The 24,335-nt window shown below is 40.5% G+C and overlaps 1 protein-coding gene across 2 annotated transcripts; it reads right to left on the bottom strand.

Annotated features, from left to right (window-relative positions):
- Positions 1 to 580: 580 nt before the first annotated feature.
- F11 (coagulation factor XI) lies at positions 581 to 18,029 on the bottom strand. Of its 2 annotated transcripts, XM_029930190.1 has the most exons (15): positions 17,975 to 18,029; positions 15,923 to 16,085; positions 14,344 to 14,450; positions 13,171 to 13,330; positions 11,579 to 11,688; positions 10,702 to 10,861; positions 8,022 to 8,131; positions 7,757 to 7,919; positions 7,562 to 7,668; positions 7,459 to 7,470; positions 4,166 to 4,334; positions 2,807 to 2,982; positions 2,133 to 2,228; positions 1,493 to 1,632; positions 581 to 1,260 (listed from the first exon to the last, which is right to left on the bottom strand). In XM_029930190.1, the coding sequence occupies exons 1-15, from the start codon at positions 18,027 to 18,029 to the stop codon at positions 1,099 to 1,101; spliced, it is 1,890 nt and encodes a 629-aa protein (XP_029786050.1). In that variant the 3' UTR covers positions 581 to 1,098. The 2 variants fall into 2 exon arrangements, with proteins under 2 accessions (XP_029786050.1, XP_029785397.1); XM_029929537.1 differs by lacking the exon at positions 7,459 to 7,470.
- Positions 18,030 to 24,335: the final 6,306 nt, after the last annotated feature.

Raw genomic sequence — 24,335 nt, 5'->3', positions numbered from 1 at the left:
TTTCCTGTAACATGGATGTATTTTGTACTGAATTCTGTCCAGACCCTTGGTTATCTGTAAATGCAGATTTGTAAACTTACACCCGCAGTGGCAGCTTGTTTTAGGAAAGTTCCAGCTTGCTCTCCTCATCTCTATTGGCCTCCCTGACCCAGAACCACAATGACGAAATATGCAATTTACACACCTAGAATTTTCTAGGCAAGTATAACTTTTAAGAGTCTTTCCCTAAGATGGGGTGGCTGGGTTACTCAGTCGGTTGAGTGACTGACTTTGGCTCAGGTAATGATCTCACGGTTCATGAGTTCCATCCCCCTGTCCTCTGGAGCCTGTCTTCGGATTCTGTGTCTCTGCCTCTCTCTGCCCCTCCCCCACTCGTGCTCTGTCTCTCAAAAATGAATAAGCATTTTAAAAACTAAAAAAAAAGATCCTTCCCTAAGCTACCACTTCCAGGTAAACTATTGCCTTTAATCCTTTCCCATATAGAAATTCCAGAGTCCACATTCATGCTCACTGATAGCTTGGGTCTACCTAAACTAAGTAAAAAACATATTAAAAGTTGAAATAACGAAAAAATTCCCAATTATTCTGAAAACATGCCATTGAATCTCACCAAGTTCTTCTTTTACAAAAGAAGGACGTTCATGTAGGCAGAGTCATAGTCTTCCACGTTGATGGGTGTCTTTGTTCCCATTTTCTCCAGCCCCCATTTGTCATTGAACAAATCTTTTTATGGTGGTTGCTATTGGTTCTGTGGGAACCTCTGGTGACACAACTCGATTCTTTCCTGGCATATCTGGCAATATTTTAATCTTAAGATATATCACCGTATAGTGTTTCTTTGGCTCAGTAAGGTGTGATCAAAAGGCAAGAGACTGAATGCTGAAAACAAACTATGACTATCATACAATGGGAATTTTGAAAATGACTGTTTCTTTTGGCACGTTTCTCACAAATCCCAGTGCCCCTCCGCGCCTTACTGTCTTGATAGGGGAGGGAAATGGTGGCTCAGTGTCTGTCTGCTTCAGTCAAACCAAAACCCCTCCTCCCAGAAAGAATCTGGTTTGCCCTTCAGGGGGTCAGAAGGCATCTGGGGACTTTTCACACTGCTTGGGTTTTCTCCAGAATCCAGTCCACATACTCAACCACGTTGGTGTAAACCCCGGGCCGTTCCCTTTGACCGCAGCCTTCTCCCCAGCTGGTGACGCCCACCAGGTGCCAGACCTCGTTGTGTTTACAGGACAGGGGGCCCCCCGAGTCTCCCTGCGACAGGGCGAGAAAAGAAAAGGTGCACACATCGGTTCAGATGCTTCTCATCTTAAATACATGTGTCTCAGAGTGATTTCACCTAAAATTCTGTTCTCGGCCCTTTTATACACTTCAGTGTAAGTAAAACATATAGACCAGGACTCCCTGCTCTGGGGGAGGAAGACCAGTTCTTAAATGCACTCAGTGTTCTCGTGTGAATTCACTCAATGACTGAAAGCACTCTTACCTTACAAGCATCCTTCCCTCCTTCTCTATAGCCTGCACAGAGCATCTTATTGGTTATTTTATGTCCCCTGTAGCTTGTCTGGCACTCTTCAGTTGTCACCAAAGGCACGTTAGCTTTCTGGAGAGTATTTTGTATTTTGTCTGAAAAAATTTTTGGTTTGTGACTGGAATAATCATGTACATAATATAAATGTGTATACTCAAAATCATACCTATATAAAAATATTAGGTTTACCTCATAGACCCTTTTCTAATTACAGAGTTAAAGAGAATATATTATTTGTTAACATTCCGTTAAAACTAAGTATGGCTGTAGCTGGAATTACTTCCCAGAGAAAATAATTGGATAACAGGCTATGACATTTAATGAAAAGTGCTAGGTTTCACACTAAACTTCATGAAAAATAATTAGTCATTAAAAAGAGATTGTCGTATTTAAAATTTCCAATCAAACAGACATGGGATCCTCCTCACTTGGGTGATTTTGTCTCTTCATCTTCATTAGCAATGCTTTCTGTAGTTGAAGGATGTGATTATTTACTCACATTTTAGCGGAAGGACTTGATACAGCCGAAAAGATTAAGACTAAACTGTGTTTTTTATCTTTCGGATGGAGCACACAGAGAAACATCATTTCTTACCTCCTAATTTTCTGTACCCCCATCCAGTCACCCAGCACTCAGTATATATTACACCCCGATCTCCTTTGGAGGGTAGACATATGGGTCTCTGAGTATCTAAATTTTAAAAACCATAGTTTAGTCACCAGAAACAAAATATATCTTTTCTCCCAGGGGAGACTCTCTTCTTTCACTTTCCATTATTTAGTGTGTTCTCTATTATATTCAGGTTTTGCCTTATTGTCGCTCATTTTCATTCCTTGTGTTCAGCATTATACATCACGCATCCCGGGATAAGGGAACAAGGAGAGGTCAGGCATAGCCCTGCCTCCTAACTCCGTCCAGCTGGGAGGTCTGTTGACCCTGTAGAAGTTGCTTACTCGTTCTGACCTGCAATCCTTTTGTCCCTAAAAGGGAGATATAAACCATCTTTATACTCCAGTGTGTTACAGAGTTACGTCGTTCTGTGACTCTGAAGAAACCTGGAGAAAACTTGATGCTTTGCGCACACCCCAAAGTAAGATATAATGATCAGGGAATAGTGCCAGCCTTAACAGACTAAAGACTAGCTTAGCAGTCCCTCTCTCATGATCACACCATCTTGAAATTGTGAGGGTCAGCCCATGAATCTGCAGTGTCAAACATTACATCAAGGTCAGCATTGCAGATAACTTTCCATCTAAAATTCTACATACCTGTGTAATTCATTGCTGTGTCCAGTTTCAACAAGGCAATATCATACCCACTTTCTGCCGTTTCATATTGATCATGAATGATTATTTCTTGAACCCCAAAGAAAGATGTGTCATTTTTAATTTCTGATTGATTTAAAATGCCACTATAGACATGCAAGATTTTAGGTGACTCTATCCTAAGGAATAAACAATAGAAGAAAAGAAATTTCCATCACCAAATTATTCCCAAACCCTTGAGCTATATTATTTACCTAGCTATTACTAATATTTTCTGTTGGTGGTAGGCTTTTGGTGGAAAAGAGTGATTTTATGCTAAGATTTTTCACTCACATATTCCTCCTGTAGAGGGTCCTGGGTGAGCATTTACTATATTAACTACATAAAAATGAATGAATGAATGCTCTTTTCGCCCTCCTTCTCTCTCTCTCACTCACTCACTCACTCACTCACTCACTCACTCTCTCTCTCCTCCTCCTTCTCCTCCCCCTCCTCCTCCCCCTCCTCCCACCTTCCCCCCTTGTCTCCTTCCCAATTATGAAGAGTTCTGGGTGTTAATTTCAACCCTGCCTCTGATGAGCTACGAATCTGAGAAATTCACTTGAATTTTCTTGTACTCCATTTTCCCATATGGAAAAGGTACAAGGTGAAGGAGGCTATTGACTTCAAACAGATCTTTGAGTTATAACGTGAGTGTAAATAAAAACAAATAGACAAAACCATATCCGGAAACTCAGAGAATACCAAAGTGCAAAGAGGAAGTTTGGCCAACTAAAATTCCCTGGAGTACATATACTCTCCTGACAGAGCTTTTAGGTTTGGCCAATATTCAAGTAGGGAATCCAGTCTGAGGATGCATAATGAACCCTTCCTACTGTATTTGGAAACATGGAAACATGGTGGTGGGGGGTGGGGGGTGGGGGGAAAAGAGAAAGGAGAGAAGAGGAGGAGGAGGAAGGCAAAGAGGAGAAGGGGGTGAGGGAAGAGGAGAGGAGGGAAGAGGTGAAGGAGAGAGAGAATGACAGATTTAGAGAAGGGGAAATTCTCCTTGTGTTTAGCTCTGGACTTGATGCCAAAGACAAGCACAGATGACATGTTCTGACCGGAAATAACAAGAACAACCCCTGAGCACGTGGATGTGTTTAAATGGGAAAGCGGAAGAATGCCGTCATACTCTTGCACCTAATCTGGTGCTGGTAGACCATAAGTGTTTTTCCTTCTTGCCTTTTTTTTTTTTACTATAGAAATTTAATTTAGCAAATAGGATAATTTACATTTTTAAAGAATTTACTAAAATGCTAATCGCAGGTTCAGTATATGTGTGAGCCCCGGGGAACTAGTAAAATCGGTAATCGTACTGACCCGATCAAACAGTGAGCAGCTGTTAGTATCCACTGGTTTCCAATGATGGAGCCTCCACACAGGTGTCTCCGGGTGGGTGATGTGATATGCAAAGTTACCTGCCACGGCCACTCACCATGAACAGATGCCTCTCCTCCAACAATTCTGGGCTTGATTTTGGTCGTACACGCTACAACAGAAGCGTTGCAATGAGTAGTTTCCTAAATCTCCCTTTTCCATCAGCAGTTATGTCCCTTCAGGCACAAAGAGAAGAAAACCTTCCCTCAATTCAGTATTTTATCATTACCTTGACTTGAAGAAATTTTATAACCAAGTCAGCAAGCAAAGCAAACATGGGAAAACTGCATGACTAAGTCACCTTCTAATTGCACGCCTTCAAAGAATGTCTCCTCTAGTACTGCCTGGCCGTCTTCTCCTCCCTCCTATGATAACCCTGAAGGTTCTCTTAAAGCAATCCTTGTCAAGTGAGGCCCTTGGACCAATCGCATCACCTGGGAATTCTTAGAAATGCAACTTCCCGAGCCCCCCTCAGACCCAGTAGATCAGAAACTTGGACAGTGGAGCCTAGTAATCTGAATGTCAACCATCCCTGCTGAAGTTTGACAAATGCTGTTAGAAAGAAAACCGAGCACCTTCCTCTCAGTTTATAGCTTTTGTCTAATTCCACTCTATCTGCTTCTACTCAGGCTGACCGGTGGTCCCAGGGTCTCCTGCTCTAGCTGGGCACCATCCATCCGTGCATGCGCTGCTCTTCTGTTTGTGAACTGCTTCAACTTTATGGCTTTGTTGACAGCTTGGAGTTCTCTTGGTTCAACCCTTGAGACTTCTCGAGCACTCTGATTCACACTTACCCCTTGGTTTCCTTCTGTCTTAGCTTCCCTGGGCAGGATAGTCCTTCCTGCTTCTACTTCCTGGGATGCCAAACATGAGAACCCACCCTCCCAATGGGAGCTTTGGCCAAACCTGCCCCAATCACCTAGATGGAATTGGAATGAGGTGTTCCAGAACAATCGTATTCTAGAACAATGCTTCTCATATTTTAATGTGCATAGGGATCACCTGGTTATCTTTTAAAATGCTGACTCTGAGTCAGTTTGAGGGAGTGGGGGTTGCTGAACTTCTTTCTAGCAGGCTCACTGGTGATGTCAGCATGCTACACCCAGACCACACTTACGCTAGCATGGCTCAGAGGATGGGGAGGCTTCGTGTCCTTAGCTAGAGGAGGAGTGTGAAGTTAGCCAAAGGTCACCAGTCAAAAGCCAAGGCCTGGAGGGTCTGTTCCCTGGTTTTGTGTAGGTGTAAAACAATCTCTCTAGCCGTGTGTTTTCTCAACAGGAAAATGGATGTGTAATTCTGGGGCAGACTTCAAAAAGGAGGAGAGGACAGGAGAAGAGAAGTCTTGAAGGAAACACTGGTTGTAGCAAGCGGAGGCAGGAGCAAGCTTGGCGTGCCTGTGAGAAGAGTGTTCTCACCTGAGAGTGGATGAGGTGAAGTTCATTTCAGAGAAACATTTTGAGGATTTTGACTAGATTCTGGAATTATAGGGAAGCCCTTACAATTTGCAAGAAAGGAAAGTCAAAGGTTATGAAAATTAATAGGTACGGAGTAACTAAAAAATGTTATAAACAATTCAATAATGACTTTAATAGGGATAAATGATAGGTCTCGATGTTCATTCTATTTTGTCTCCCAGTTCAAACAAAATGCTGAAAATATCTGTGTTTAATGTTAGATTTTGTGTTAGGAAACAATTATTTTGATAGCAATTCCTCTGTATCTTTAGAAAGTTGTGTTGAAGACCAGTGACAGGATAAGACATGATAGTTACCTCAGTTAGCTATCCCCTCCCATTAGGGTATGATTTCATCTTATATAGTGCAGGAAAATCCTAATTATCTAGTTTCAGAAGGTGCACTAAAAAGTCTTAAGGTTTTATTTTCCTTTATCTTGTATTTTCTGCCTCAGCTATCAATCTCCACCTGATACATTCTGTAGCTTTCACACGCCAGAATCCATACATTCATCAGAGATGAATGTAATAAAAGGAGAGTGAGGAACGGATTCTGCAATTTAAGATATTAAGTGATGGTTCCCATTTTAGAAACTACATCAACATCACTGACAGCAGCATCTGCCAAGGGTCCCTTCTCGTGCTTAGCAGAACTAAGACAACAGAATTATCATAATGCTCCTTCTTAGATAAATGTATTGTAAGGAAAACAGAGAATATATGAGCTACAACTTAATTTTCTGGCTTCTTAAAGGGGCTTGGGCCACCACGTTCCTCTACACGCCAAGAAGGCATGGTTTCCTAGTTGGGATGTTAGATCAGGCACAATACTGTACATGCTACGACACAAGTTCTCAGAGGTGAAGGACTGACTCTCCTTCTCAGTGGAGGAACAATTCTGACACAGAAGATTTTTATAACTGTTACAAAGTAGAATCACCACTTCTACTTTGTTCATTAAATCTCAGTTGAATCCTAAATCCATAGTACATTATAATATTGCACATTAAGCAAGAAAAGTCTAAGACATGTGGTTTTATGTAAATTAGTAAGCACTAAAGTCATGATAAGTTACTATGGTAACTGAGAGAGGAGTGTGATAGGGTCCTTCCTGTTGGAGATTCTGTCTGGAGACCATTCTGTTTGCCTACAAACCATCCCTCACTACTGTGCTCAGAAATTACCCCCTAGAAGCGGCCACTGCAGATCTTACTTTCACTGTAATTTTTATTATACTTTATACATATTATAGGTCCTGTTTTAATCTAAACAATCTTTTTATTTTCTCTCTACCCTGTCACACTCATTGTCATAAATAGAGTTTTACTGTAAATTTTTGCCAATATTCATAAGTATACAGAACACTAGTAAGGGATCTGAAAGAATGAAGGCCCCTGGAGAGGAGCTACTTCATTTCTTGAATAAATACCTATTTTTTCAAACATATGGCAGTTATTTATGTTTCAGCTAAAAACCAAGTAATAGTCAATGGTCAGAAAACAAATAATTTGATTAACCAAATTCCTGACCGATACTCAACTTTATGGGATAATACAAAAGACAGTTGGCCTTCATAGCAGGAATCAAACATAAAAGTATTGACTGAGCCTGAGTCTCACCATAAAATACCAGCTATATACATGTGTCCAATTAAAAGACATGCTAATTTAATATTAGGCAATACACAGTTTAGTTGAGGCCCCATATTTACCATTAAAACATGGTCAGCCTGGATGACAGGAGGAAAAATAACAGAAAATTGTACCTAAGTTCATGACTGTACTACTTTTATCCCCTCTGTGGTTATTATTGACTTTGACAGCCATGATATACTTGGTAGAGAATAACTTCTCCAGATGTACTTTCTCAGGTGACATTAAACTCACCATTATCCATTTTACATAACCTTAATGTATATCCAGAGATGCCTCCTCTCCCATGAAGTATTTTCATTGGAGATCCATTTGAGGAGAGTTTTAAGTAACATTTACCCCTGCAGGTTGGAAACAGAGTAGTATAAACATAACACACCCTCAAGGAGATGGGACAGGAGTATCCATGTAACTCTTTGTATGTCTTACTTCCCTCCGTTGCAAGATTCTGGAGATGGCGAATAGGTGAAAAATTGGCAGCGGATGGAGCTGGTACACATTTTCTGGCAAGCTCCGTGCCCTTTCACGTCAACGATGTCCAGTTCTTCTCCCAAGAAATCGGTGTTGTGGTAAAATGAGGGATGACAGAACACTAGGCAGGAAATCACATATCAGATAGGAGACACCAGACCTTACCTCTAGTCAACCTCAGGTTTGCTGATCCTGACCAGGAGAGAGTGTTTTCATTATTTACCTGGGACACTGTGCCTGCAGGTTTGCAGACTGAAGCCAGAAAGAGCTTTGTTTCTTGTAATGCGTGTACTTGGTAACCCACTTTCAGATGTTTTTAGGAGACAAAGATTTCTAACAGTAAAAACAAAAGGGGGGGGGATATAAATACCTTAGGTAAAACATATCAAAGAAAAGAATCATTTTTATAGCACACACAAAAGTCAATTCATGTTGGTATTTAATAGTAAACAATTTCTCAGTTTGCAAGTACTCTTCATATATCACTGAGTCAGACCCCAGGATCCCTAGGTTATAGGCAGATCTTCAACACGAAACCACTTGCCTCCAAAAACTTTTCCAAGCTGTTTCTATTGTCAGTGTTCCTAGCATCTTCCTTATCTACCTTCTTTCAACACTCCTCGCCTACTTCAAAGATTCCATAATTTCCATGCTATGGAGAAATATGCTATCCAGAGGTGCATTAGGCTCAGACAGAGATAAGTGACATTCATCACAGGCTCCACACGAGCAGCGTTTTCTTGGAACAAGATAACTTTTCCTGGTTAGCCCCAAATCACAGTCTAGAGGAGTGCTATCCAGTAGAATTTTCTGCAGTGATGGACATGGTCCATGTCCGTGCCATCCACTTGAGTAGCCCCTAGTCACATGTGGCTATTGAGCATGTGAAATGTGGCTGATACAGCCGAAGAAATGAATATTTAGTTCTAGTTAATTTGAATTAATTTAAACTTAAAAAGCCAAGTCTTGGGGTGCCTGGGTGGCTCAGTTGGTTAAGCGTTCGCCCTTGGCTCAGGTCATGATCTCACAGTTCGTGGGTTCGAGCCCCATATCAAGCTCTGCGCTGACAGCTAGCTCAGAGCCCGGAGCCTGCTTCAGATTCTGTGTCTCCCTCTTTCTCTTTGACCCTCCCCTGCTCATGCTGTCTCTCTCTCTCTCAAAAATAAACAAAACATTAAAAAAGAAAGCCAAGTCTTGGCTTATAGTACTCACATTCCTCTCTCACCCTGTACTGAGGATCCGATGTGTTACCCCTCTTACAGGTACTGATTGGGAACGTAATAAAAGGAGTAAAAAAGAAGCTGAGCAGTGATTAACACAGCAGTACAAAGGTATCTTTCTAATTTGTGACATTTATAATGCAATCTTTGAGGTTCCTTTCTTCTCTGACTGCATTCAGTCCCTTCAATTACCAGTGCTATACGAGTGATACCCAGACACAGGTCCAGAACATAAGCCTCTCTTCTTAGTTCCAGAATTCTCTTTCCAACTGCCAAGTTCCACATTTCTCTCTGGATGTCCACTAGGAATCTCTTCCCTCATGAAATCTGCATCCCAGTCTTGGGTATTTTTATCTTTTTAATTCTTTGGGCCAAAAGCCTTAAAGCTCTCACAGACTCTTTCCTTCAGAGCAGACAGCCAGTCAACAAGCTTTGTTGCCTCTACACCGGACAACCTACCCCACCCTGACTGCTTGTCTATCACTTCCACTCTGGTCCAAGTAGGGCAGGGTTTTACCTATTGCGTTCACTAATGGTATCTCTGGTGTTTAGAACCGTGCCTGGTATACAGTAGGCACCAAACAAATTATATTGTGAGTAAAGGAAAGTAACAGATATGTTTTCATGTCACTGACCTAGTACTTCCAAAAGTCACTCAACGGAAAACCAGACTTGCTGATGAACAAGGAACCCGAGGGCTCAGCGCAGTTGGATTGCTCTGGCGGACACATTCCCCACATGAGCAGCCAAGTCAAGCAAATGCCAACGGCTCTGAGAACTCTCAATCAGATAATACAGAGAATCTAGGTTTTGAAGGCGACTTACGTGGGGTTTTTTGTTTTTTGTTTTTGTTTGTTTTAGTGAATCTTATTAACGAGGAACAACAATCCCAACAGATATCCCTTTAATGATCAAAGAAATTTCCCATGTTTTAGTATGGTTTCCTGTATGAACACCCATCAGTAAGAAAACAGCAACTCAATCCTCAAACCTCCCTCCGCAATTCCCCCCAATTCCATTAACAGAGACCTTCATTTCCACTTTTCTTCACTTTGGATTTGACATTTCACTGATATTCCCAGCCCTTTCTACTCCAGCTTCAACAACCTCAAACTGGGCATTGGACCAAACTGTGTCTTAATGGTCATCCTTATTTTCTTTATTCCATTCACAAAGAGGCGACTCTCCCTTTGCTGTGGGCAGAGACCTCCCTCAGCTGAAGAAAACAAGAGTCTTTGGTAGCCTCAGATTTTCGGACATCAGATTCTGTTAAGTAACCCCACCCTTCTACTAAGGCCTGGCTGAAGCAAAGTCCACAGGTGAAAGTCACCTGGTCACTGTCTCTCACGACATCTTAGGTGTCTAACTATGACTGGTCATTCTAAAGGGACAAAGAACCTTAACATGATAGGTTCCCGCCAAAACTAACATCTGTGTATTACAATGTAATTGGCTCCCTTGGCTACCAAGGAATGCTGTGAACTGTAATTGGTTAACTAAATGATGACGTGACCTGTCCATATCATCTCACTGCCCCCTTTGTTTGAAGCCATTCTCTGCTCCTTAACACCAGGGAGATCAGGTTTAGCCTGGCCGTGATAAAAGCATGTGGCCGTGAATAAAATTATGCCTTGCTTCTGAAAAAAAAAAAAAAAAGCATTAATCTTCATCTTAACTCCTTACCTTTCAGATTCTTCTGGCCACTCTCGAGAAAAAAAGGTAAAAAACAAACAACCAGGATGGTGAGTACAAATGCGGCGACAGACAAAGGCATCTGGAGCCATGACACTGGCAACGTTACTGTCTGCAAACGCCGTCCTAGGGAAAATGTCCCTAATACAAGCTGGGTGACAGAAGAAAGCGTGTTTAAGCAATCAATTCACCGATATTAGCAGTAAAATCCCAGTCATAGTATCTGTAAATTCCCTATAAAAAGTTTGTTGTGAGGTGACGAGGGATGAATAGGCTAAGCACAGAGGAGTTTTTTAGGACAGTACAAATTCTGTGTGACATTGTGATGATAGATGGACGTCATTATACATTTGTCCAAACCCACAGAATACACAACATCGAGAGTGAATCGGAATGTAAATTCCGGGCTTTGGGGTGATTGTGACCTGTCAATGTGGGTTAATCAACAGTAACAAACGTACCACTCTGGTGGGGGGTGTTGATAATGAGGCAGTCTCTGCATGTGCCCAGGCAGGGGTATGTGGGACTTCCCTATGTTCCCCTCCATTTTGTAGTGAACCTAAAATTGCTCTAAAGAAATAAAATCTGAATAACAATTATTTTTACAGGGTTTTTTTTTTTTTTTATCCCAAGATCTTTAATGTTTTTTTGGTTAGGAAAACTGGAGGGGTTGTTTTAAACTTTAAATTCAAAAGAGCTCTAATTATATGGGACGTAATGACATTTCTCGCACGAAGAAGGTAAAAGATCATTGGGTCCATTTCATCAGGGAGCACACAGCGGTGTCCTAAGTTAGGCCCATCACGCACACCACCAGCACCCGCTATGTGCAATGGCTACGCCCCCTCAGTAAGAAAATAACGGTCACCCAGCTTAGAAAGCGCACAGGGTTTCAGTGAAAATCCAGACACCACTTTACTGAGCTTCGTTATCCTGGTTGGCGTCCCCATGTGGGTATGCTTCAATAGACACATGTTACTGAATAAAGACAAAAATGGAAAAATGTTTTACTCTTCTAAGTATCAGTAGGAAACAACATGAGATGATAGATTCCAAATTAGCGACTTCCTGGGCTGACAGCTAAGGAACTGCTCTGAACAGCATCGAGCTGACGCAGGACAGCGGGACCTGAGTCCTTCCTCCACTAGGACTGGAGCGCCTCTGAGTCTTGTCAGTTCTATTTTTCATCACTGAAATGACAGCTTTGGAGAGATGATGACCTGATGAATTGGAGGTAGGAAGTAATGAATTCTCAAGCCCTTCTCTACTCTCCATTTCCTCGCTTGCTGTCCCTGTCATGTTAAGTCTCGACACAAGACATGTTAAGAAGATGTAGGCTGAGCTAGGCTGAACGCAAACTGTGAAAGCTTACTTCTTAATCTGAGCATTTGGTTTTATCACTGTTGTTTTTGAAATAAGTTTCGGATGCTTGATTTGCTTTGCACTCACCTCCCTGTGAACGTGGAGAGTGGAATGGAAAAACCCAAAGGGGAATCCAAATAACTGTCATTTAAACTTAGTTCTCCTTTTTTTCTTGGGCTCTAAATCAGCATGGTTTACTAGACAACCCTAGAACATCTCAGATACTTCTAAATATAAAAGGTAGTGATATTTTTCCCTCACTTTTTTTAAAAAAGAAAACACAGATTCATCATTAGAGATCAGGTCATTTCTACATTTTCACACACTTATCTCTGGAATATTTCAAAATCTGGTATGGGGCCGATTTTAAAACACTTCACATGGGCTTTAGTTATACTGTCTTAGATAAGGAACTCTGACTTAGAGAGGTCTGCGTAGGTTTTCCTTTGGTTCTAGAATCCTTAGGCTGGGAACGACACAGTCAGAGCAACTGTAACTGCCTCAAAATTGCCAATTAAGAAATGTATCAGTTTTTTAATTAGCTAGGAGATGCATTAAGCAGACATATATATATATATAATATATAACAATGTATAAATACATATAACAAATATATATAACATATATCTGCGTTAAACAATTATATATATAAATATATATTATAAGTATAATATGTAATTATAATATACTATAACACTGTTATAATATTGTTATAAAATAAATCTGCTTAATGCACATATAATATATATTTTGAAATATATATGTGTTAAGCAGATCTATATATTTATTTATATATATAAATATATATTATTTATATACTTAGCACAGTATATAAATACATATACCAATATGTAAAAATATATATTATGTACATAGTAATGTCAGTAAAAAGACAGAGTCCTTAACATAAAAGAAACATATCGAAGTTGGTCCTTAAATGCACTTTCTGTGAAGAAAACTATTGACACTATACTTGTTCTGGAAATGTTTAGGGGCTGAAAAAAGCTTCTGGCATCAAGCTGAGGAGGAACTTTGTTTTCCGTCAGATGACATGATCATCTGCTTACTGTCCTCGGGCTCAGCCTGCGGCTCACTCACCGATGCTCCGGGCTTGGAAACTGCCTTGTTGCGTATGTGAAAAAGTGACAGTGCACGTCGTTTGTGCATCTCTCTTGGCACTCCTGAGCATCCCTGGTAATCGAGCTGTTATAGTTCATGCCCTTCATGTCCAGGCCCACGTACACGTCCCTGTGGCAAGCTGGAGAGAGAAGCAGGAAGCATGGCGGCCCTCCAGACTCCAGGACCCTGTGGAATTGTGCTACGCCACCAACTGTTCTTCCTGACTTTCAACTCTTGCAGCCACTTTTTCCCAGAAGCCCTTAGTTCTCACCTTCATCTGCCTAACTTCTACACTCACATGGAAGGAGAAGAAGAATGCAAATGCCCTTCTTCTATTGCAATAATATTAGGCTTGTTAGTTCCTGTGTTCATTTCCACCCTAGCCTGCCTTGTCTCCTTAATGCCACTGACTGACTGATCCGCTAACCTATTTGAGGATCTTTTCACTAACAAGACAAGTGTCATCTCAACCTTTCTAGGTGCTCCTTTGATTTGAAGTAATATGTTTATTTTTTTTATTTTTTATGTTTACTTATTATTGAGACAGAGAAAAACAGAGCATGATTGGAGGAGGGGCAAAAAGAAAGGGAGACACAGAATCTGAAGCAGGCTCCAGGCTCTGAGCTGTCAGCACAGAGCCTGACATAGGGCTTGAACACACAAACCATGAGATAATGACCTGAGATGAATTTGGACGCTTAACCAACAGAGCCATCCAGGTGCCCTGAAGTAATATATAGGGGCACCTGGGTGGCTCAGCTGGTTAAGCGTCCAACTTTGACTCAGGCCACGATCTCACAGCTTGTGAGTTCAAGCCCTGCATCAGGCTATGCACTGACAGCTTGGAGCCTGGAGCCTGCTTCCGGTTCTGTGTCTCCTTCTCTCTCTGCCCCTCTGCTTCTCATGCTCTGTCTCTCTCTGTATCAAAAATAAATGAACGTTACAAAAATATGGACTTACATCTAAGACTTGAAGCTGGGCGTCGGGGGATGGGTCGTGCATGTGCTAGTTTTCACTCTCCAGTGAAAGAACTTCATTAGGAGACTCTAAGGCCACATAGCAGGGTTTCATTTTACAGCCATAAAACCATAAGTGATATAACTACATATATCATAGGAACGAGTGTTTAAGAATTCTAATACAACATCTTACCACTTATTTGATGTGGGCATTGCTTGAAAGAATATCCAGAAATTGCTCCTGTCATATTCACTCGTGGCAATGTCTCTGTCACACTGTCTTTCAGGACACAAGTAAACCTGCACGAGAACTTATGTTTTAAAATAATGGACCTTAAAAGTCAGCACACAGAAAATCAGAGAGAAAGAAGCAAACTGCTCTATCTGATGCCAAAACAAATATTTTCTTAGTACAGACAGCTTTTATTTTTTTCCATTCTGCCATCCCTACACGTAAGAGATCACATACGGTATTTCTTCCCTCCTAACTGGAAACAGGAGTGGACTATGGCCTGTTGGTCAGACACCCTCTGCCTGTTTTGTATCGCCCATCAGCTGAGAATTGTGTCTATATTTCTAAATGGTTACATTTTGAATAGTTTTATAAGTACTTATATCTTTGACTTTGCTTCTGGATCCATGATTCCTAAAATATTTAATCACGGCTTTGTCAAGAAAAAGTTTGCCAGCCCTCTTTGTAGATTCTAGAGTAGCCATTTTTTAAGTTCGGGATACTAGGTAAATCTCTATGAACGGAGCAGTAATACACAAACATGTCCACAACTTACGTCTCTAGCAAAGCTTCATTACTGAATTTTCAAGTTCAACATGGAAACAAAAGTGGTGGATGGAATGTCCTAAAATTTTTAAGATGTTTTTATCTACTTGTTTTGAGAGAGGGAGAGAAAGCAGAAGCAGAGGAGGGACAAAGAGAGAGGGAGAGAATCCCAAGCAGGCGCAATACTGTCAGCACAGAGCTCAATGTGGGACTTAATCTCATGAAAGCATTGAGATCATGACCTGAGCCGAAATCAGGAGTCGGACACTTAGCCAAGTGAGCCACCCAGGTGCCCCCAAATGTCCTAAAACTTTTAAAAGTATGACTATAGACACAAAATCACTAAATGCAGCTGTGAATCTGGAGAAGATACTGGTTAATAGCCATAAATTATACTCAGGGGACAACAGATAATATAAAGGGGTTCTTGTTACAATTTTTTCCTTTATGCAGGAAAATATATGTTGAGATAATTAGGGGTGAAATGTTATAATGCTTTCAAATTATTTCAAATGGTTAAACAGACAGGTAGATAGAAAGATGACAGATAAGGCACAAATGGCAAAAGTGTTGGTGGTGCCAGGGGACCACTGCACTGTTCTTTCAAACTACATTTATAAACATTTATTTCCCAATAAAATACGTGAGTGAGGGAAAAGCACCAATTTGAATAATATCAGTTATCAATAATCAATCAAAAAGCAAGGAACAAAACGATTAAGAGGCATAACAACAGTAAGGAGAAATGAGGGCACCATTAAAATCTAGACCACAGAGAAGCCGTAAAGTCCACACCATGAGGCACGTCTGCCTCTCCCTGATCTGCCTAGATGTGATCTTTTTTCTGCAATTTCAGTTTTTCTGTATTTTAATTGAAGGACACCATGTTTTCCCATTGTTAACCTGCCATCTTACAAAATGGAAGATGAATACTTATTGGCAGGCAATAATCCCGAAAAAGCTACTTCCTCCATACAGAAACACAAACATTTACCATCTGGTAGGATCTTCAGATGACGACTCAGCCATGAAGGTGAAGAGGAGACACCTCGGGTGGTGGGTACAGACAAGCTGGCAGTGCTTGGCGCTTGGCGTGGCAACGGTAGTGACCTCTCCTCCTTGGAAGCCAGTATCTGTGAACAGCTTAGTTATACATTCTGTGAGGGAATACACGGCATGAGTTATTTGGGGTTTTAGTTGCACATATCGAATTAGATAATAATCTTACAAAGGCAAGAGAAGTAGGTCTACATAACAGGAAACACGCCTGAACTTGGAAATCAGAGCAATCAACACTTTTATGTCATTGTATTGGCTTAGCAGCATCAGACAGGAAAGGAAATCACAAAATGGCACATTTGCCTCAATGGAATTGTGCTTATGACTGATTGTCTTGGAGACGTGGGTGCCTAGCAGGTAACTGAATAATTTCTCAGAGCTTTACTGGCAAAAGATGTCCCTTAGGGCTGCATCCAAGTCTGGAACGGGCTGCCTTCTTTCTGTTTCCCTGCTGCTTCTGTTTGTCAAAATTCCTTGTTTATACAAAACGAAGGATCCAGAGTGGTCATTTTTCAAGAGTGTTCGATGGCCCTGGCTGTGATACACGGTATCACCTCACATTTAAAATGGGCCAGTTTAGTAATAGGAACTGAAGATTCTCAGAAAAATAACTGAATCCCATTCTGGCTGAAACCATACAGACATTTTTTAAAAGCTAAATTGGATAAGACTAATTTTTTTTTTCTGTTTTTAGAAAGAGATAGCCAATGTTCCAGATTATGGCTCTTTGGGTCATCATTACTCAGTCACTGAATAAAAGGTTGTAGTTTTTAATCTTAGTGTATTCCCAGTAAGAAGCCTTCTTAATATCTTTCATATATACATATGTGTGTATATAACATATGTAACATACACATACTATATATAAACGTATATGTACACATATAGTGAAAATGAAATACTTGGGAAAGGATAAATTATACCTCAAACAACATACCAATAAACATGCACAGAGCAGCGAAAACTCTCACTAGAGGCTCTAGGATTTAGATAGTCCATGACCTTGGATGGGGAAAATTCCAACTGTATTTGCACTAACCTCTACCTAAAATGTGACATAGCCTTCCATTATTAATGTAACAAACCACAGAGTTCATAGTAACTGCTTTGTCATAATAACATTACAGATTTAAAAAAGAAAACACGACAGCTGCAGAAACCTCCAAATAACATTACCACTCATCACCAGCTTGGTGGTAATTATTACCATGCAGTTTTAGACCCACCACTAAATCTTGTTACACCATGTGTCAATAAGAAGTGCATCTATTTTTATATCTGGGTTTTTTTCACATTTTAACTAACTATACTTCAATATAATTGATTTTCTTGGTAATCCTTTGTATTTTTACTTTATGCCTTTAAAACAATATTCTGAGAATACAATCCAAAGAGATCTCTGAGGAAAAACAGTGTCAAGGATCCTTTCCACAGCCTGTGCTCAAAACACTCAGCACATAAGCCTTCTAAATTACCCAACTATAACCTCTGCCTACAGCATAATTTTCTGCAAAATTGACAGCTTCAAGAATGACCTGGAGGTTAACAGAAACGTGCCTCTTCTCCCCAAGCTCCGTGTGGCTTTGTGGGGACTGTGAGGCAGCCCCCCATTAATGAAGAGTCTATTTGCACCTGGAAATGTTCCCCTTGTCCACAGAAATCCCACCACTTGATGCAAAGAGAGTAATAATTACCACCAGACTTGTACCGAGGGATGAAGGTTTGGAGATAAATAGAGATTTGGGTATGACTATATATATGGACACAGATTGCTACTATTCTGAACAATGCCTGTTCTTCAGTTGTGTTCCCTGCTTTGAAAACCCCTGGAGCCTTAAGTGAAAAATAAAATGATTTCATGTCCTTCCTTGGAGTAGATGGCATGGGACTGCCCTTAAGGACAGGGCTTAAACCCTTTGGTTTTCCAGTCTTCAAAGCAGGAAATCAAGCGGTTTCCAATTCTTATCTAAGATTAAGCTCTACTTACCACCGGAAACTGAGGCAAATAAAGTGAAATGTACCATTTGATATAATAAAATCATCCTACAAAAAGAAAAGTGTATGTGTATTTAGAACATAAAACGTGAATTTATAATTAGTTTACTGACATCAGGATTCACAAGAAATAGGGAGAGAAAGGAGCTGTTAAAACAATGGTATTTGCAGGTTCTTACCCTAATGCTGAATTTTACCTCCCCCAAACCCTAGAACATGGTTGTGTGCAGAGTTCAACACTTTCCTAGCTCAGAAAAGCCCAGAACGGACAGGGGTGTCCCCTCATCTCTGCTTCCCTGCTGCCGCCAGCTCCCCATTAGCCAGATATTTCTCATTGTCATCTGAGCCCTCCCCAACTTCAACTTTTCCATTTTTTTCTCAAAAATTTTAATGTTTTTTATTTATTATTGAGAGACAGACAGAGCATGAGAGGCGGAGGGGCAGAGAGAGAGAGAGAGAGAGAGAGAGAGAGAGAGAGAGACAGAATCTGAAGCAAGCTCCAGGCTCTGAGCTGTTAGCACAGAGCCCAACACGGGCTCAAAACACAAATCGCGAGATCCTGACCTGAGCCGAAGTCAGACGCTTAACTGACTGAGCCCCCAAGTGCCCCCAATTTTTCCATTTTTGTTTTCCCTTCCAACTGTTTCCTTTCTTTCCATCTTTGAAGTCTCTCTCTGTACCTTTTGAAGAGCTCTAAATGATTTTCTACTCATGAAGTTACCATTTAAAAAATTCTGCTGCAAGTATATTCATAGACCGTCTCCATCGCCTAAAAACGTACTTACCCCCACAAAGCATTGAACTCACTGTGCTCTGTGAAAAACTCCCTACCAGTGAGGCAAATAAAGACCTGTTATTTTTTTAATATTGATCTTGCTAATTTGTCAAATACTCGTTACTGATTAAATTATTCTTTCATTCTGCATCTCCTCTCAAATTGGTCAAGGATAAAAGCTTCTAAAATATCAAGTCAGACAAATTTTAATAAATCAATCATTCTCTGGTGTAAAACTTTTTAAGACCCCAGTGGTAGAACAAAGTACTTCAAGGAATAATTGCTGGATAGAAATCTTAAACTGCAATACAATCTAAGTTTATTTTGGGAGTGTTTGCTGTATCATTGGATTTAATGAAATGTTTAGAGGTGCAGTAGGCATGACTTTGAGTAGATAATGAAAGAAAATGCAAAATGCTTATTGATTTATGATGTGGTTTCATCTTAGCTTGGGCAAGGCATGCAGTATTTAATACATAGTAGCAGAATATTTACTATTGAAGCTTGAAAAGATGTGAGTTCTTTGTGAGCAATCTTTCATTTATGCATGTGAGAGGGTTTTCTTTTTTTTTAATATTTTTACATTGTAGTACTTGTTTTGCTTGTTGGTGGTGTTTGCTTATTTAATACATTCCGTCAAGGGCAGAAATTACATGATGGTTTTTTTTTGTTAAGAAAAAAAAAACAACTTATAAGACATGGTCATAAACTTAAAACATCATAAGAACTGTATCTTTTCTATGTTTTCCCAAAAACTGTACTCATTAATTTTTAGAACTGTAATTATTTAGTATAGTACCATAACAATAAACCCAGTCAACTCAAATTAAAACAAATCTAAGAAGTAATACCTGTTCAAATGGTTAACACTGGAATTAATTTTTTAATTAAATTTCTACTTATAAAAATAAAAAAGTTTTGAAATCGTACCTGAAAATATTTTGTTTGCTTATTTGCCACATTCTTAACAAGAGTGTTTTTCTTCTTCCAAAATGGGCTTCATCCTCCTCTAAAAGAGGTTGTGCAGAAAACGTTCACTTAACTTTAATATTTACTCTTACCTGTTCCCGATGTTGTGCAACATTGTCTTTTCCTACAGCAGGTCTGTGAAAGCCCTCGAAATCTTGAGATATCAAAAATGTACCTAGGTTGAGTTGCTTCCTCTTGCAATACATTAAATCTTTTTCTCTTATTTTACTTTGTATTTTTTTTTAAATGACCCCCAGAGAGACTGCTAGAGACCGTGGGCTTGTGTGGCTTAGCAGTTGGACACTCACATTAGAACGCCTGCTAGCCACAGCTGGCCACACTTTCAAACATCAGCTGTTAATCATTAATTCCAGCCTAGCTTGAGGCTCACAGTCTACAAAGAAAACAAGGGAGATCTGATGGACTTACTAATACGAAATATACCAGCGGGGACCTCACCTGTCGGGGTGGGGAGAAGGGAATGGGCAGACGGTAAGTGCTCCCCGCTCCTAGATTCAGTTTCCCTTTATTTCGAGTTGCCTCCTTCGAAGTTATGTTGACACAATTTGTGTCAGAAAGCCAAGCTCTTTTGTATTCATCTTGCAAACACTGAAAGTCTAACTTAATTGTTTTTGAACAGGAGAAATGTGGGACTTCCCTGTCTTTCTTTAGAGGTCCGTGCTCAGAGACAAAAGGAGAGCTGGGAAGTCAGGTGTCTGGCTCTTGTAAGCAATCAGAAAAAAAACAGGTCAATTCTTTTTGTCTTGGAAGGCGCCCCCTAGTGATAGGACCTGTTGTAGATCATAGGAAAGCTTTTGAAATACTTTCCTGGGTTTCACCTGGTTGTACTTGTAAAGTGCTTCCCATTGACCTTGAAAAAAGGGCTCAAAGCTCTATAGAAGCCATGGATGAGGCATGTCCTCTTTTAGGCTATTCATTAGCAGACTAGTCATGGAACTTGAGCAGAAAGGAGCTCAAGGTTCTTGAGCTACCTGTGGGTCCTTGGCCAAGTTGCTTTAAGTCTCTAAGCTTCAGGTCCCTCATTTATAATACTAGACAATGGGCTCAGGATTTCTATGTGGTCTCCTGAAAACCTAAAACAAATTTTAACCCTTAAAAAATATTTTTTTAACCTTTATTCATTTTTGAGAAACCAAGAGACAAAGCACAAGTTGGGGTGGGGCAGAGAGAGAGGGAAACACAGAATCTGAAGCAGCCTCCAGGTTCTGAGCTGTCAGCACAAAGCCTGATGTGAGGTTCAAACTCACAAACTGTGAGATTGTGACCTGAACCAAAATCAGATGCTTAAGAGACTGAGCTACCCAGGAGCCCCCCCAAAACCCCTTTTTAATATGTCTGATTTACATAAATTTTAGCTCTTTGCAAAAATAAAACAAAAACAAAAAATAAATACATAAATTTTAGAGAGAGATCATTTTGTTTCGGAGAAGACTTCTAATTTTTCATAGAAAAGCAAAGTACGATCTTAGGTTTACAAATGCAGTCATAATTAAAAAAACATTCTGAACATAGAAGGAGAAATAAAATTACAAGTTTGTCCCCCATTCGAGATCCTTCTCAGTTATTGGTATCAGAGGAAATATTGTACTTTGTTCAGGGACAATGTGGTGATATGAGTGTGATCTTCTAAACTTAGAAAATGCCACCAGCTTACTTTGAGCCTTTTAATATTTGGAGACAGATAGAATCTCATTTTATGCTGTTATACCGAGGTTGCTATTATCCAAACCGTTTCTGAAAGTGTGGAAGACCAAGTTCCCAGTGGCCAAGTGCCTGTGAACAGAACTGTCCTGAGATTAGGAACACTGGACACCATTTTCAAAAGTCTTATGGAAATGGAACTATGGAAAAAGAGAACTTACTGAAGGAGACAGTGAGGGAATAATTAGTGAAGTAATGTAGATTTGAAGCTTAGCTCCATATAAACTAATTGGAAACGTTCTGAAAAGAAGGGACAAGACAGTGATGTGTTCCATAGGGCAGAAAATTAAAAGAGATTTGGACTCGGAAAAAGTCTTTACACAATGAGCTAAGGACTGTAGTGGCCTTCTATCAGGAAGGCAGTTCTTCAGATATTTTTTATTTCATCTACTGCCAAGATTGGGTGACGTGTCTTGGCAGAAAGAATCCTTAGTTGCTTTCTCGAGTTTCCCACTTAAAATTAAGTACATTCCAATTACACAAAAAGTACATATTTATGATGCACTGCTTTATGTGAAGCTCAAACACACAAGGGCAAATTTATGCCAAGGCAGGCTTTCATGGAAAGCCGATATGTAAAGTTATATAAAGTCCTTACATCCCTGTATTGTTCACTCCATGAAACCCCATCTCTATCCTAAAGCTTTAATGAAAAGACCATAATGATAACCTTCCAACCCTATTTAGAGAAACAGAAAGACTCCAATGAGAGCAATACTTCATTGGGAAACCAAATAATAACTTCCTAAGTTTGGTTTAGCTAGTTAGTGAACTCTCTAAAGCTTTTAAAATAATATAAAAATTCCAAACTATCTTTATCCATTCAAGTAAAAGTGGAATAAGAGTCTTGTTCCGATTCTCTGAGATTAAGGAGACCTTCCTTTCAAACTAACAGTAAGTATTCTAAAGACTTCTTTCAACTAATGCCATTGCAGTTTACAATTTTAGCGTCAACTACTTTTATCTTAAAGGCAAAGGTTCCCCTCCCCCAACCCAGTAAAATAAAATGCTTTTGAAGGCTAATGGAAATGCGAATTACTAGACAAAATCTTCGAAATAATCTAGAACTTAGTCTGCAGAGACCCAAGTGCAAGTCAGAACTTAGAAGCATTGATGACCTAAAATCCCTGTCTGAGACAGAGAAAACCGCACAGGTGCACTGGAGTGGAGACCCCTCTTCTCGGTCATGGCCACAGTCAGCTTTCTCTTGGAGCTCCTCTCTCTCCCATCAGGATTTGCCTTCAAAGAGGGCGCAGCCTCTCTTCTCCAACAGCCCCATTCTTGCTGTCCTTGAAATATCCCCTTTTGATTATAAGGTGATTATATGCTGACCTTCGATGGGAGTTTCTCGACCTTGCCATTATTGATATTTGGACCAGATAATTCTTTGTCGTGAGGGGCTGTCCTGTGTCCTGTAGGATGGTTAGCAACATCTCTAGCTTCTATCCTCCGAATGTCCTTAGCACTCTCTTGCCCAGATGTGACAACCAAAAATGTCTCTAAACATTGCCAAATGTCCCCTGAGCAGAGGTTGTCTCCAGTTGAGAGCCACTGCTTTAGAGGATAATGAATATAACGAATGATGGTTTTATATATATATAAATATATGTATATATATACATATACATACATACATACAGAGAGAGAGAGAGAGAGTTGCTCTTGTTAGCTTTTACGTGGCAACATGAGAGGGGCTAGAGACACAATCTGGAACATTCGAATGCTACCTCTGTCGGGCTCTGTCCTTGCCAGTGACCTTGAGCTAATCTGTTTACCTCCTCAAGCCTCCACTGCCTCCTCTTTAGAATAAGATGCATTTATTCATTAACATTTACTGAATGCCCATTTATATGCAATATGAATGAAAGATAGCCTCCTTCAAATCTGCTCACAATCTGATGAGGAGCTAGGGGTCGGCAGTAATTAAAAGGCTTAAACTCAAGTTCGAGGTTTTGCACACCTCTGTGAGAACGAGACAGAGGCTGACCTTGGATGAGGCGCGTACCCGTGCTGTGCGTTCCCCGCGTGCAAAGGCTGGTGTCCCCGGGAAGAGCAGTGCTGGCCTACGGGCCGGGTGCTGCTGCTGCCCTCTCCTGGACGGCAAGGCCAGTGGCCTATGTGTCCTCCTCACTCTTCCTGGGGAGGTGCAAGTGACCCAAAGCCCTCCCCTCCCGAGTCTCCTGCACATTTCTGAGTCCCATGAGACTCCTCCTATGTGAAGGGTTCCTCTGTTCACCCCTCTGTGAAAACCTGGTGAGGAACAGGGACCATCCCGGGACCAGCGGCCCGGATCGTTGGCACCTGTTAACAGAATCACTCACACCCCAGGGCAAGTTCGCGGTTCAAAACTTTCCTCCCGGTTTTGCCAAAATGAGGTCATTCCCTGACCAGTGGTTGCGCAGCAAGCATTCCAAAGTCCTGTTCAAATGCCCGTTAGAATTAATCCTAAAAGCGGGAGACAAAAGATTCTCGTAACAAGCCACTGTTTTTCTTTTAAAGGTAAAATGACACCCACACGGAACAAGGACCACTCTCTTTATTGTGTGCCCAAGAAGAAGTTATATTTATTTTTAATTGTTTCATGAAACCCAGCCAGACTTTAGAAAATCTAGAATATTTACTTCTGGAGTAAACACTTCCCTCTCGTGGGGGTTGTGAGGAAGCCGGACCTCGTGGGTTTGCTCCAGCACTTCCGTCTTTAGCCCTTTCTATGACTTAGTGCGTCCTTCAGTGTGGAGGGAAAAAATATTTTTAGAAACTTTGCTTTTCTGTTTTTCTACTGGTTTTACACAATATTTTGTAAATGGTCAACTCTCAGTAAGTGTGAAGTCAATTTCACTGAATTAAATCCAACTACCTAGTACCAGTTGTAACTTACACACTGGCA

This window comes from Suricata suricatta, chromosome 1, assembly GCF_006229205.1.
Source record: "Suricata suricatta isolate VVHF042 chromosome 1, meerkat_22Aug2017_6uvM2_HiC, whole genome shotgun sequence".
Classification (NCBI taxonomy): domain Eukaryota; kingdom Metazoa; phylum Chordata; class Mammalia; order Carnivora; family Herpestidae; genus Suricata; species Suricata suricatta.
Note: the sequence above shows the minus strand (reverse complement) of the source record. Positions and strands in the feature narration are given on the sequence as shown.